The sequence below is a fragment of the Gymnogyps californianus genome, chromosome 13 (genome assembly GCF_018139145.2).
Source record: "Gymnogyps californianus isolate 813 chromosome 13, ASM1813914v2, whole genome shotgun sequence".
NCBI lineage: Eukaryota > Metazoa > Chordata > Aves > Accipitriformes > Cathartidae > Gymnogyps > Gymnogyps californianus.
Window position 1 is genome coordinate 17,275,893 of NC_059483.1, and position 13,837 is coordinate 17,289,729.

Sequence of the window (13,837 nt, forward strand, 5' to 3'; positions counted from 1 at the left end):
ACTTGCTGAGGATTACTATATAATGTCTGGGTTGCAAGCTGGGAAGTGGTATTTGAAGGAGGCTAGCTCAACGCTTTTTTCGCCCAGAGTTATGGTAGTCTTAACAAGGAAGCTGACTAGTTTGGCATGATTCATCTTTAATGAAATCATGTTGTATTTTATCCAATTTTCCTGCTTATTTCTGTTCCTTCAGAAAACTGAAGGCTGGAAGGGGCCTCAGCCTGCCCTCAGGTGGTCAGCTGAAGAAAAGCAGGAGTCACACTGCTGGCCGTGTCTCTTCAGCCGGTGGTGACACCCGGGTGCTGCCTGTGGCAGGGTGACAGCACGTGGGCTGAGGTCCTTCTGCCTGGCTGGGGCGTTGGGAGGGGGCTGCGTCCCAGGGCCACGGTTTCTGAGGGATGGGAAAATCCCATCCTGCCCAAACCCAGGGCAGAGAATGCCACAAAGATGTTGGGATGCTCGGACAGAGCCTGCCCAGCGCTGCCCTGGCTGAACTGGGCTATCTCAAGACCCTGTCCTCTCCACCACAGGACCTGATGTGTGCCCGTTGCTCCTGAGGGCCCTTTTTTTCCCAAAGACTTTGGCATGAATATTCTTTAATTCTTTTTCTTTTGCCATTTGTTCTGGACTGCTGCAGGTGTGAATGTCTCGCCCGTGGGCTGCTGTTTCCTCTAGCTGTTGGTGTTATGCAGTGGCACCCCAGGGCTGAGGACTTGGTAAGTGAAGTAGCCATCCATGGCCACCATAGATGCTACTAGTGTATTATCTAGAAGGTGGGTTGGGGGTTTTTTTGGGTGGTGGAATCCTTCAATAAAAGCACATGTTCCCATTTCCTGCTTTTATAAGTGGGAGTGCAACCACAACATGTTTCTGACTCCATTTTTCTCTAAAATGGGTTGTACAAGGCTTCTTTAGCGCCTCGGGCATATTTAGCATCTTTTCTGTGTTCTGGTTTATTTCCATGCAGAGAAAGAAAAGCTAATAGTCAAATGCCAAAGAATTTCATGAGGAACAGATTAGGCGATGCTGGAAACTGCCTCAGATTTATAGATCCAAGATCTATAGCTATGTGGGCAGAAAGGCCATGTCTGAGGGAGGAATGTACCTCTTCAGACCCAAGAACTCAAAGGGCAGGGGGAAATGGAGAGCTTTGCAGACACACAAACACCCTTGAACCAGCAGACTGTCAACCACGGGATGGCAATGCAGGAGGGAGAAGGACGGATGGCTTCCCTGAGGAGAACAATTCATGGGATTGTGTTTATGGCTCCATGGCAGCCTGGATCGCACCAGTATTGGTTTGCTGTGGCCACGAGGGACGTCAGTAGGCTCCAGAGGCAACGTGTGGGCAGTGACTGCGGGCTGGCAGCGGCGTACGTAGCCTCGCACCAATGATGACCACAGCGGGGATTTGTGTCCTTCTCCCACTCACTGGAATCTGGCATGGAGGTGCTGGGAGGTGCAAGTGCTGTCCCCAGGGACTGATCACAACTGCTGTGGGTGCAGCCAGTGCACGCTGAGACTGCCTTGATGCTTTTGTCTGATTTAGGGGGGAAAAAGCTGCAGCTGGCGGTGGGAGAGGTGTGTTTGGACATTGCCCAAAGCAAAATGTCCTGGCTGATAGGGAAAAGGTTTGAAATTGTCAGGTGTTCCACTTGACTGTGCTTTTCCTTAAGAAAGTTAATGTTTTTTAACCCTGCATGAAGCAACTTCTCAGTTAGAGATATTAATCTTAAAAAATAAAAAGGAAAAAAGCTAGAAAAGGCCAAATATGCCATGTATTAGACAAAATACATGACCAATTGCTTTCTGAGAATTGGGGAGCTTGATTGCTTGGGCTGATTCACATTAGGGAAAACTTCTTTTCCTTTTTTGCTGTCAGTTAGGAGTGGGAGTAAAATAATTTCTGGTCCAACTTCAGCACAGCTTGAAATGTGTCTTGTAAAGGTCCTTATTGCTTGGTTGTGCTCTGGGAAGCGCTGTGTTAGAGCCCATCCACCGCCCTACGCTGCAGCAGGCAGTTTTCAACAACAAAGACAGACCTGTGTAATTTTGCAGTGGTTTGTTAACACTGGAATGAAAGCTGGAGGATTCCCCGTGTTTTGAATGAAGCTCTCAGTTCCTTAATAACTGGAGAACAATCCATTTCATTTTTAACCCAATTTCACGTAGTAGAATGAGCTTCCTCCAAAAAACTCAGCTTTTAAGCCATAAGGCTTCCAAACAAGTAAGTGCTCTGCATTTATGAACAAAGCAGGAGTGATTCAGATAAGGTGAACTGGCACATCTCCTGCCCAGAGGATGAAGAGGAAGGAACACAACGTTTGACGGTCTGACAGGGAGCCTGTAAAATACAGGCAGGAGAATTACATGCAGTTCTGCTCTTCTTGGACTTCAGCACGAAGTTAGGAAGCGTGTTTCCTGCTGATGCGATAAGAACCATGCTGGGGAGAGGCATAATGGGATGAAAAAAGCCGTCTTGGCAGCGGTGTGGGCAATGTGCTACGTTATGGAAATTCACAACTGGCCTGTGCTGACCGAGGCGAGAGGCCAGGATACGAAGCCTAGAATTACAAGGGTAAATCGTTATTCATGCGCATGAGGTGTCCCAGCCAAATCGGGGCATCCTGAATGTCGTTTTACATGGGGATCTTGCACCCTTCAAGTGTTCAGGTACAACACAATTCGACTAATCACTTAATCATAGGAAAACTTTGCAAAGCAACTCTATTTCTGCAGCATTCTTGCCGCTTGTCTATTGATCCAAATGTCCCTGGAGTTGGTCCTGCTGTAGTTACTTGTGTATGATGCTGGGAGGGTTTCAAAGCCGTGTCAGAGGGGCTTGTACGCCGGTGTTACCTCGGTTGTCCAGGGGTACATCTTTTAGCCCTCACGGACAGCTCTAAGCTTCCACACAGCGCAAACCTCATGCCCAGGGCAGGGCCGTCCTTTAGTTTGTTTTACTTAAGTACGAACAACACCCGAGTCTCCAGTAAAATTTCCCTACCTCCTTACATAGCAATGTATAATGTGAACTAATATATATTAACAGAGCTAATGCACTTTCACACTCTAAAGACTGACTGATGTAACAGTGAGGGAAGATTTTCGTAACACTGGTGAGCACCCTCAGACAGGGCCAGCTGTGCTCAGAGGAACCGACTTTCATAGCAAGGCCCGTGAGGCCCGTTCCCTACACATCCAACCGCGCTTGCTTTATAGCCTGACTGGCGGGAGGAGAAGGACGGGCCACCGGCTGCGGCGCGTTCCCGCTCCAGCTCCCGGGCCTGTAATGGCGGCCCTCCTCTGTGGGCAGGCCCCGCCCACGGCCGGAAATGCCCCGCCCGCCCCTTCCGGCCCGGCGCCGCGGCCCCTTTAAGGGCGGAACCGTTGCTACGGGGCGCGGGAGGCGCGGAAACCGAACTGCGGCGCGCGGGAGGTGTCATGGCAGCCGGCTGCTTGGTGAGAGGGTGGCTGGGGCCTGCTGCGGCTTGAGGGTTTAGTGCCGCCGGGGCTGGGTTGAGAGGGGGAAGGCCTGGGGGTTCGGGCTGGGGTCTACTGCGGCTCGGGGGTTTAGTGCCGCTGAGAGGGAGAAGGCTCGGCGGGCCTCTGGGGCCGGGTCGGGGGCAGCCCGGGCGTCTGGGAAGGTGAGGGAGGGGGGGGATGTGGCCTCTGGGACCGAGTGGAGTGTTGGGGGGCCCTGGCACTGGGAGGGGGGGTGCCTGGGGTCCCTGGGCTCGAGGTTTGATGGGGGGTGGCCCTTGGGGCAGTGCTGGGGGGGGCGAGGTGGGCACGGTGCAGGGCTGGGGAAGGGGTGAGGGAGCCCTGGTGCTTTGGGTGAGGGGGAAAGACAGGCCTGGTGCCGGGCCGGGGGGGTTGTGTCTGGGGCTGCTGGGGCTGGGCTGTGCAGGGGAAGGCCTGGGGGCTCTGGGGCCGGGGTGATGGTGGGATGCAGTTCTGGGTTTAGTGGAGGCTTAGTGCTGCTGGAGTTGGGCTGTGCAGCAATGGCTTACCTGGGCTTGGGCTGTGGGGTGGCATCATACAGTTGGGGTTGGGAGGGACTGGGGACAGAGTTGGGCTTGGGGAAGCTTAGTGCTGCTGGGGCTCAGGGGGGGCAGCCCTGGGTCTTGGGGCGCTGTTGCAGCTGGGATTGGCCTGTGTTTGTGTGTGGGGTCACCTCTAGGCTGGGGGGGTGGGGCTGGTGCAGGTGGTGGGAGCTCTGGATCTGGGGAGGGCTGGTGCTGGGTGTTGTAGGAGGCGGTCAGCCCCGTTCTTCTGGGGCTGGGTGCTTGTTTGAGCAGGCTGGGGCTGTGGTCAAGTCCTGAGGGGGAGCAGGCTGTGGTGGGGATTGCTAGGGAGGCAGAGGCTGTGTGTATGAGAGCAGGGATTGAAGGATGATCAGCCTGTTCTGAAGTCTGGACAATTTTCAAGTGTTACAACCTCTTGTAATGGTTCTCTCGGTGTTTTTGTTTTGTGTTTTTTTTTTTTTTTCCTCTGACCTCAGGCTTTGTTTGGCCTTTGCAGCAACATGCTGTGTAGGGACATGCTGTGTTCCCCAGATGTAGGGGAAGGGTAGTGGGTCAGTCTGTTTTGCTGCAGTTCTGATTCTACCTGTCTGTTTCAACAGGTGTGTTAAGTCTTGCAAATTTGTTCCTTTTGTGCAAACAGTGGCCTCTTGGCTACACCTGGGATGAGATGAGCAGCTGTCAGAGCAAAGCTGAGCTTGACTACCTGCTCAGATAGTCATTGACAAGGCTGATCTGTTCTAAAGTCAGCTTTGGGGTCTCTGTAGCAGCGGCATGTTGTAAAAATGCATGAATGATTTGTGCAAGTCGCCTAAGATCTAGGGGGGTTATTGGCTTGGATAATTTGCCTCTTTTAAAGTTTGTTGATACATGTGAAATTCACATTTTATGTTGCATGGTGTTCTTATCTCTACCTGGCTTTTGTGGGATGACTATGTGGCTTGGTTCACTTGTCGTAGAAATAAAATGGTTTTATTGTGCGAAGATGGTTATTAATCTATAGTGTCTGAATGTTATTGTCTTCTAGGAAGATCCGTCCCTGGAGAGACACTTCAAAGGCCACAGAGATGCTGTCACTAGTGTGGACTTCAGTCTCAATAAGAAACAATTGGGTAAATTGTCTCTCTGTGTTTTGATGGCCAGATGATAAAGAAAGAGCTTCTCTGCTTTAGTTAAATGGAGGGAGCAGTGGAGGTACTGAGCTCTACAAGAGCAAAGAACTTGTTTTCATGATGAAGAGATTTTGGAGAATTTCAGGATGAACATTTCTATGTGCTTTGAAAAAAAAAAAAAATCCTGTTGTTGAACCATAGGGTGCACACAATTGGCCACCCCTGCTAGAGCTTTAGGGACCTCTACCATTTCACATACCTGGCTTTCCCATGCAGTCAGCTTAAGGTAAAACCTTACTTATTTTCCCCTCTGTCTTCCATTTCTCCCCTTTAGACAGCTGCCTGTGGTTATGCCAAGGCTTATGTCCTAGTTGCTATCCAGTAGTCCACTGCATTTGCATTGAGTAGGAACCGGGAGGGTTTTTAGCTCTTAGTGAAGTCGCTGTTCAGTTGGTGTGGCATGGTGGACATTGCTTTGGCTCGCAGAGAAGGTAAGGCAGAAATGATAGTTTGAGGCAATATACCTGGTAGGCAGTGGGTGCAGTAGGCATGAGTAAATAGAAATGCAGCAGTCTAGCAGGTGGTAATCCTGTTCTGGATCTTGCAGCCTACACAACACTCTGGAAGCTGTAAGGAAATGAAAATGAATCAAACTTGTCTTGGACCCCCTCTCTCCCTGCTGCTGTTTTTATTGTTGTCTGCTATCTTTTTGTTTCCACTTCCTGCATCTTTGATTGCAGAGTAAGAGTTCCCTCTGCTCTGTGTCTGTGATTCTGTTTGTGTATCCCTAAAACTTTATCCAGTCAGTGCAGATCTCTGTTTAGCAAGGGTGCTCTGAATGTAATTTAGCATTGCTTTTGAATGGCCTTTCAGAAGTAGTACGGGGGCCTTTGCCACCTCCATCTAGACTGTGAAATGGTTGCTCTTGATATTTTTAGTAAATGAGATCAAGTAAGAAAGGGAACAAATTCTAAGAATTTTTCTTTTTTAGGTACTGTTGGGTCAGCCGTGTGTACTTGACTCTTATGAGATTTTAAAGTTCTTTTTCTGCATTCCTGTCCAGCCCCTCCTGTCCACCTCCCCCTGCCCCCCGCCCCCCAATAAAACAACCAAACCCTAGAGGACTCAGTCTTTTTATTCCATTAGATTCCTTGCCCAAACCACTAAGGATAATAGTTATTGCCAACAAGTCACATATAAGCAGTATCATACTGAAGTGCTTTATTGAGATGTAAGAGCATTATTTTCCTTAAATTTTTTAACATCAGTCCTGGGCAAGCTGTGATATTGCAACTTAATATCCTTGCCAGACAATGACTTAGTGTTGTTATGACTAACATTCAAATCTCTTGACACTAGGCTGTGTGCTCAATCTACTTTTAGACAGTTGTCTCCCCTTAAATTTTAATATCCCTAAGGAAAGGTGTTGCCTGTATGAAATACAAAACCAACAATTGAACTGACAAATATGTAAGGTTTTTTGTTTCCCATTAGGGGACATGCGTACTGAATGATCCTGTTTAAAGTGGGCATATATTAATCCCAAATCAATAGCAGGAACAGAGATGACTATTATTTTTTTGTGTTGAAATGACTGTGAAATAGAAGGACATTTCCAGCAAAATCTGTTTGGTATTTTGCCATAACACTAATGAACTGAAATCATCTTGTAATTATGATACTGCCATGTCAGAACCTACCATCAAACTGCTCTTTTTTTTTTTTCTAGGAATGTCTTAAGATCTCCCTGGAGATATGCCCCACTTGGCACCCGGGTAGAGAGATACAAATGTAGCTTAGGTTTGTTGGCAGGCTAAGATGTGTGTATTCTGTATTTGCCTATGGAAAATCTACAAAGTTTTCTATTATTTAGACACTAAAATTTATTTGAAGGGATATTTTTATTGTCATTGTTTGAGACTTTAAGTTGCCATGGGCATGTGTTTGCTTTTTTACAAATCACTAGAGTCCCAGTGCTACAGACTTGATGCAGTATGGTGGGCTTTAGGGGACAAGTAGCTCTTTGGTTTTCACTGCACTGAGTCAGTGATGGGATCTGGGCAGGGGAGTTTTAGACTGAAGTGGAGTTTACTCTTGTGTTTGGGAAACCTGTTGCCTGGTATTCTTGGCAGGGACTGATATGGCTCCTGTCAGATAGGGAGGGGGATGTAGCTTGTATGAAGTTCAGTGTCATGGAGATGAGTTGTCAGTTGTGCTTTCAGTGGAGGTAGCATGTGCACCTGAATTCTGCCTTCCACTTAAGTGACCCTTTGGTCTTGCTGCTGAGGGAGATCTTGAAAAAGCAGCATCTGTTCTGAGGAATGGCCACCTTCCTGTAAGTAGAGTCTTTACCCTCTGGGGTCTCCCTCCAGCCCTTTCTCTTCCTTCTTGTCTTTGGAGCATGCCTTTGCCCTCTTCCACCCCTTTCTTAGAAGCCCAAGAATAAAGGCAAGATGTGGTGGTTGTTGGTCGGTTGTTTTTTATTCCCACAGGTGAGTATAGAAGTAGGCATGAGTGGAAGAGTGGGTGTGAGTAGATGGAGAGACCCATCTCCATCCATAGTTCCTTAAAGCCTCTCATGAGTACCATCAGGTCCTGCTGACCCTTCCTACTAATAGCAAACTGAACACTGCTCTAATAGCGTTGCAAGCTTGTATTTTTCATATATTGTTAAGACTGCTGAGCTGACTTTGATCAATGTTTTGGAACAAGGGAGAGGTATTAAAAGGAGATGTAGCTGGGTTGCCTTTAAGTCACCAACTCACAGGGCTTCTCTGCTTAATCTGTAGTGTCTTACTTGATATTTAACCTGCTGCACCTGATAGGTGCCTCTGTTTCCCAATAAAGTGATGAGAGAACCTTCATTTACAGACATTCTATGTGTTTCCTTAGTGTGTATTTATTTGGAAGAAGTTTTGCAACTTGTGTGGCTTTTGCCTCTGCAGCTGTTGCATGATCTGACTCTTGGAAGTAAATTGTCAGTCCAAGCCAATGCATGACTGCCTTTGTTTTGTTTGAATTACTAATGAAATATACAGTATGCAATACATGGGTGAAGCTTCAAGGACAGTGTACTTGAGAATGGTGGATGCTGTGATGGTGAACTGAGCGTGAAATGTAGTTTCAGTGTAATTGGAGGAGAACTAATGCAACTTTGGTTTTGTGTGGTTTTGTTTTTCCTTTTTATTTCAGCAAGTGGCTCGATGGATTCGTGCCTGATGATCTGGAGTATGAGACCTCAGATGAGAGCCTATCGTTTTGTGGGCCACAAAGATGCGGTGATGTGTGTTCAGTTTTCACCTTCTGGTCACCTGGTGGCTTCAGGCTCTAGAGACAAAACAGTCCGTTTATGGGTTCCCAGTGTGTAAGTATCTATTCCCTTCTGTCTCTCTTTTTGTGTTTTAACTATGGTTTGGGATTTTTCCTTGGTGCTTGATAGCAGTTCTCCAGCTATGGGACTGGATTCTGCTTGAGGGAAAGAACCACCATTTGATGTGACAGCTCTAACAGAGGAGAGGTAATTTGGTCTTGAAATTGCATTGGAAACAAAACTAAAATCCTTTGCAAAGCTTAGTCAGTATTAAGTTCCTATGCTAACATAAGAAGTCACTAATGTAACTCATCACTGGTGAGCTGTTGAATTTTTCTTCCCCTTTCTCCCCCGGTCTGTCTTTCCTCCTACCAAATCAATCCTTTGCTTCTCTGCCAGTGTTAAGCAAGATGCTGAAACGCAAGTTGAGGTTTAGTGATGGAGATACCTGTTCTGTGAGCAGGGTGGAGGTTACTAGCTTGCATGCTTGCTGTAGTCCACAAAACAGTTAGGTGCCTTTAACCTTTATTTCTTGGTCTAAAACTAGTAACTCTGTGTTCCACTGCCAGTAAATGATGCTATATTACTAAGATAAAAGACTACTTTGGATTATGTATTGACTTTTTCGTGAGCTTGCATATGATTAACAAAAACTTACTTTCAGTACCTTAGCCTAATTATGAAGTTTCCATTTTTGAGTAGAGGGTTTAGTTGCTTTAACTCATTAACACTTGTCAAGTCCTTGGTAATCATTGGCTGAGACACCTCAACTTCTATTGTTTTACTCTGCAATGCATTAAGTGATATGCCTTCAGCAAGGAACACTAATTTGAAATACAACACAAAGAGGAGAGCACTGAAGAACTTCCGCTTGAAGACTTAATCTTGCTGCAAGTAATGAGAAGCTTTTTGCAGCCAAGATGCAGAAGAGCAACTGCCAGTGTTTCCTCTGGTCTTTTGGTTCCCACACTAAACAGTGGGATTTTTTTTTTTTCTGAATGGACAGGCATATAAAAAGGTATTGGAGTTTCCTTTGCTTATGAGCTTGTAAATTGCTGCTATGAAATACTAAAGGATTGTGTCCAGAAGCAGACCTGATGACTGTGGTGGCAAATAAAAGGGATTTAAAAAAACCAAACAAAACCACACAAAAAACGTACCCCAGCTTTAAAATAAACATGTTGCTTCAGGAAGCTGGGAAAGCATTTCTGGTTGTTTATTTTTGATGAGTTCTTATGGTTATGATTAGCCATTGGAAGCTTTATTTGATGATCTATTAAACCGTAAGTAATCTCTGCCATGGAACTGATAGGTTCTGAAAGTGACTCTTTAAAATCTGCGATAAAAGTGCTTTTAAGTATCTTAATTTATAGTGAAATAGAACTAAAATTTGCAGATTGTAATTTCAGTTATAATTATTTCAGTTTAGTTAAACTTTCCTGGAAGGAGTGATCACAATGACATGTTAGCATATGTATTATTAAAAGGCACAAGCTGGATTATGATTAAAATTTAATCTCGCTGCTCATCAATCTCCCATAAAGAGAGAGACTGACAGTGTCATTTTGCTATCTCCAGAGCTGTGCTGCTAACACAGAATGCTGAAAATAAATTACAGCACAAACTTGTTAGATTTATCAGAGGCTAACGTATACATTTTAAGAAAGGACTGGGATGTGATGAGAAAACTGAACTTGTGTTGGGTGATTCTATCTTGGTTGCTTAGGCATGTGAGCTCTGTGGTCTAAACTGCACCTATGGCTGTCATGTCAGAAAAGGGCCAGTGTGGAAAGGGAGTTGTTATTGTTATGCTGGTTGTGAATTCCTTGGTGCATGGCACCTTTAATCTGTGTTTATTTAGTATTCTTTGCCAAGTTACTTTCTCTAAATATAACAAAAAAAAAGCAGTGTTGATGTTGAATCAGGTTTGAGACCTTCAGCTTGCCAATTTTGCACTGTCATTAAAAGGGGAGGGAGAAGCTGCCCCATAGTCTGTGGCCAGGACTTTGTTTCCAAAGAATCTGAAAACTTGCAGTCCCTTTCAAGGGCGATATGTTGCTGAAGGAGTTATCCTGGTGTGTGGATTTCTGTCTTTGGGATTTGTTTTTTATAAGCCATGCTGACAGAATTTTGTAATTTCATGTTTCTGCATGAGTTTTTATCAAACTTGGGGATGTTCTGTGGTTTTGGACAGAAAGAAAACTTTCCTGAGAAGTAACCTTTACTGTTCCCTGCCTTCTGGCAAATAAAAGATTAAATAAAACTAGGCAGCTCTGACCTTTTCTGAGGAGGGAGGGAATATTGCTGGAAGGTATGTAGTATTTTGATTTTTTGGCCTTTACAGTTTTAGTAGTCCTCAGCCTCAGTATAAAGCCTGTTAAATCCTAATAGAGAAGGGAGCAAACCACTGTGTCTTTCTGTTGTTCTCTTCTGTCTGGAAGATGGAGCTCCTGGTAATACAGTATATGCTGGAGATGTATTTTGGACCAAGAGTCCCATATACCTGTTGGATCTCTAAATACGTTGCACTTCGGAGCTCTAAATATGTCTTGTGTTTGTTTGCCAGAAGAAAGCCTCTTGCATTTATTTGGAAATGATGGGTAAAGAAGAATAACAATACCTTGTCTTTTGTCTTGCCTGGCTGAGTTAATGGTAGCTTGCTGAAAGCTGTACAACATCAGGCATGCTGAATTTGGTTGTGTTATTTCTTGTGATGCTGCATTGGAAGCGTTCAGCTGGAGTGTGGGCCATTACAGAAACAGTTGTGAGGTGGTTGCCTGCTTGGCTCTGTCTAGATGAGCTGTGAAAACACTTACCTCCCTCCTCACCTGCCTTGCAGCAAAGGACCTGGTAACAGTACAGAATCTCAGCATCTCCTTTTATATTGATGTTTCCATAAATGTTGTTTTAAATGGTTGCACAAATTAACAGTAGCATTTTTTCCCTTTTATAGGAAACATGGGTTGTTTCCTGTTGGATTGGGCTCCAGTATTGAACTGGAACAACTGGTTTTAGCTATGTATTCTGTATAGCTCACGAAGCATGAGTTTGGGGTTGATCAACATTTTCTTCCTAGTGTAAGCACATGCAGTTCCCATAGAAGTGGTGGTTAATAGCACTGCTCAGCATACAGAAGCTTTGTGTTTTCAGGTACATAATGTCTTTGCTGCTCTGTTGTGCAGTTTTAAAGTGCTCTTTCCTTCTGTATAGCAAAGGAGAATCTACTGTGTTCAAGGCTCATACAGCAACTGTAAGAAGTGTTCATTTCTCCAGTGATGGCCAGTCGTTAGTTACAGCTTCTGATGACAAAACAGTCAAAGTGTGGACGGTTCACAGGCAGAAGTTTCTATTCTCACTCAGTCAACACATAAACTGGGTTCGCTGTGCTAGGTAAGTACAGCTTTCTGACAAATAGAGATGGGGATTTATCCCTCAAAGCAGAGACTGAGTATCATGGTCTTGTATAACACATTTCTATTCAGGATGATTCAGGTGTCTAGTGACTGAAATATATTGCTAATCTGCAGAGAGATCCCTTCGGATAATAGTTGCATACCCACATTGTGTTTTTTCAGTGATCTTTGTCAAGCGGAGATTTTCCTGCTTAGTGATTTGTGCTGTGTTTTGCTTTTACCTGGTATGGAGACTTCTGCATCTTGAAGTTGCTAACAGAAGTAAAAGGAGAGATTTATATTGTTATTTCAGCTTAGTTAGTCTTGTCATGCCTCTAGTTAAAACTGATCACCTGTGCTCCTTCCAAAATGCTTAAAGTGCTGCCATAATAGAAACATTATTTCCTGATAACTGTCTCAGATTTGGTTCTCAGTTGTCCATCTCAGTTGTTCTGAGGAGTTTTTATGTATATATGCATCTAGGATAAAGCCACAATTTCTCCGTAGGTGAAAAGTTCATTATAGTTCTTGAATGTGGTGGTGGCAGTGGCTAGTAGTACTATAGATGCCCACAGCAGAGCAGAAAGAATGTTTTTCCAGTATGTATGATGATGTTCTCTAGTTAGGGACTCAAGTCCTGATCCTGTAAAGTGTATGCCTCTGAAGAGAGATAGAGATCTGTCTTGTATATGAAATTTTGAGATAGGAGCTTAATACATTCTTTTAAGGCACTCTAATGATGAAGCTTCTCCTGTTGCAGCTGTTATCTTGGGAGTAATTGTATTGCTCTGAATGCTTGTGGCAAAGGTAGGAATCGTTTTGAATCAGGGTAGAGAAACAACTTGAGATGCACTTAAATTGAAACAAGTAGGACAGGAGATCTTAAGTTAGACTCAAGACTTCCCTGAGGGTTATCTTATGTGCTTGTGGAATTAGGGATAGTTTGAGGACTTACGGCTTGCTTTTTTTTTTTTTTTCCCCTCAACTTAGTAACTGGATTTTCAGTCTCACTGATGCCAGTGTGACTTCTTGAAGAGCGAGGTGTGTTTACCAACATACCTTGACAGCTGGCCAAATCCTGTTGAACCCATACACCTTTTGTTTGGGGGCATTTCTTAATTGCTATAACTCTTATCTTAGATTCTCTCCTGATGGACGATTGATAGTGTCAGCCAGTGATGATAAAACTGTCAAACTGTGGGATAAAACCAGCAGAGAATGTATACACTCCTTCTGTGAGCATGGGGGGTAAGTATCTGGTGGTGCACGAGGACCGGCCTTCTTGTGATTTCTGAAATGGGGATGCCTGGTGAATGTACACTTGGTTTTCTGACTGTAGTCAGAGGTCCTTGTCCTGGCAATCATTCCTACCTCTTAAAAGTCATTAGCACCTATTACAAAAGCAGCCAGCAGAGGATGAGATGCAAAAAGAGCTTCCAGAATTGCTTTGACCTTTTTATGACTTCTCCAGATGGGAACCTTGAAGCTTATATTTTGATAACTGTCCAACACATCAAGCCTTAGTTTCTTTATGCTTGTTTATTTTTGGAGATGTTTAAATTCTTTTTCTTTTTCTAGCTATGTTAAGCTTTTTCATTTTGCTCTGAGTTGAAGTAAATTAAAAGAGCAAAAGTGTAGTGGCAGATTGGTACTTGGATGCTTTGTTTCATCCTCAAATTTTTGAATGACAAGGTTATTCCAAAAAACACTTGTATTTGGAAAAACAGCTGTTGAATCAGGATTTTTTCATGGAGAATATTGAGCCACAGCAAAAATTAATTTGTCCAGAAACAAAACAAGTCCTTAGAACTGAGACTGGAATCTTCCTAATTTCTTGCTGTATTGAATTTTTAAGTACAAAGTTATGTTCTTTCCAGGGAATATACAATGATATTAAGACAAATTCAGTCTGCATTATTTTTTCCAGTGCTCTTAAGAATATAGTTTGTCCAAACAACCTATTGAAATATCTCAACTTCCTCAGTGTTTGTTACAACA

General features: G+C 44.4%; 1 protein-coding gene across 3 annotated transcripts in view; it reads left to right on the forward strand.

Annotated features, from left to right (window-relative positions):
* Positions 1-13,837, forward strand: part of POC1A (POC1 centriolar protein A) — an 82,011-nt gene that overhangs the window by 22,283 nt on the left and 45,891 nt on the right. Inside the window, exons 1-5 of one of the 3 annotated variants that reach the window (XM_050904483.1) lie at positions 3,403-3,462; positions 5,053-5,137; positions 8,330-8,501; positions 11,658-11,837; positions 12,980-13,087. In XM_050904483.1, the coding sequence (XP_050760440.1) occupies positions 3,445-3,462; positions 5,053-5,137; positions 8,330-8,501; positions 11,658-11,837; positions 12,980-13,087 (563 nt within the window). In that variant the 5' untranslated portion in view covers positions 3,403-3,444. Of the gene's footprint in view, positions 1-3,402; positions 3,463-5,052; positions 5,138-8,329; positions 8,502-11,657; positions 11,838-12,979; positions 13,088-13,837 lie in introns of those variants that run through there. The other 2 variants (XM_050904481.1, XM_050904482.1) reach the window with 2 other exon arrangements.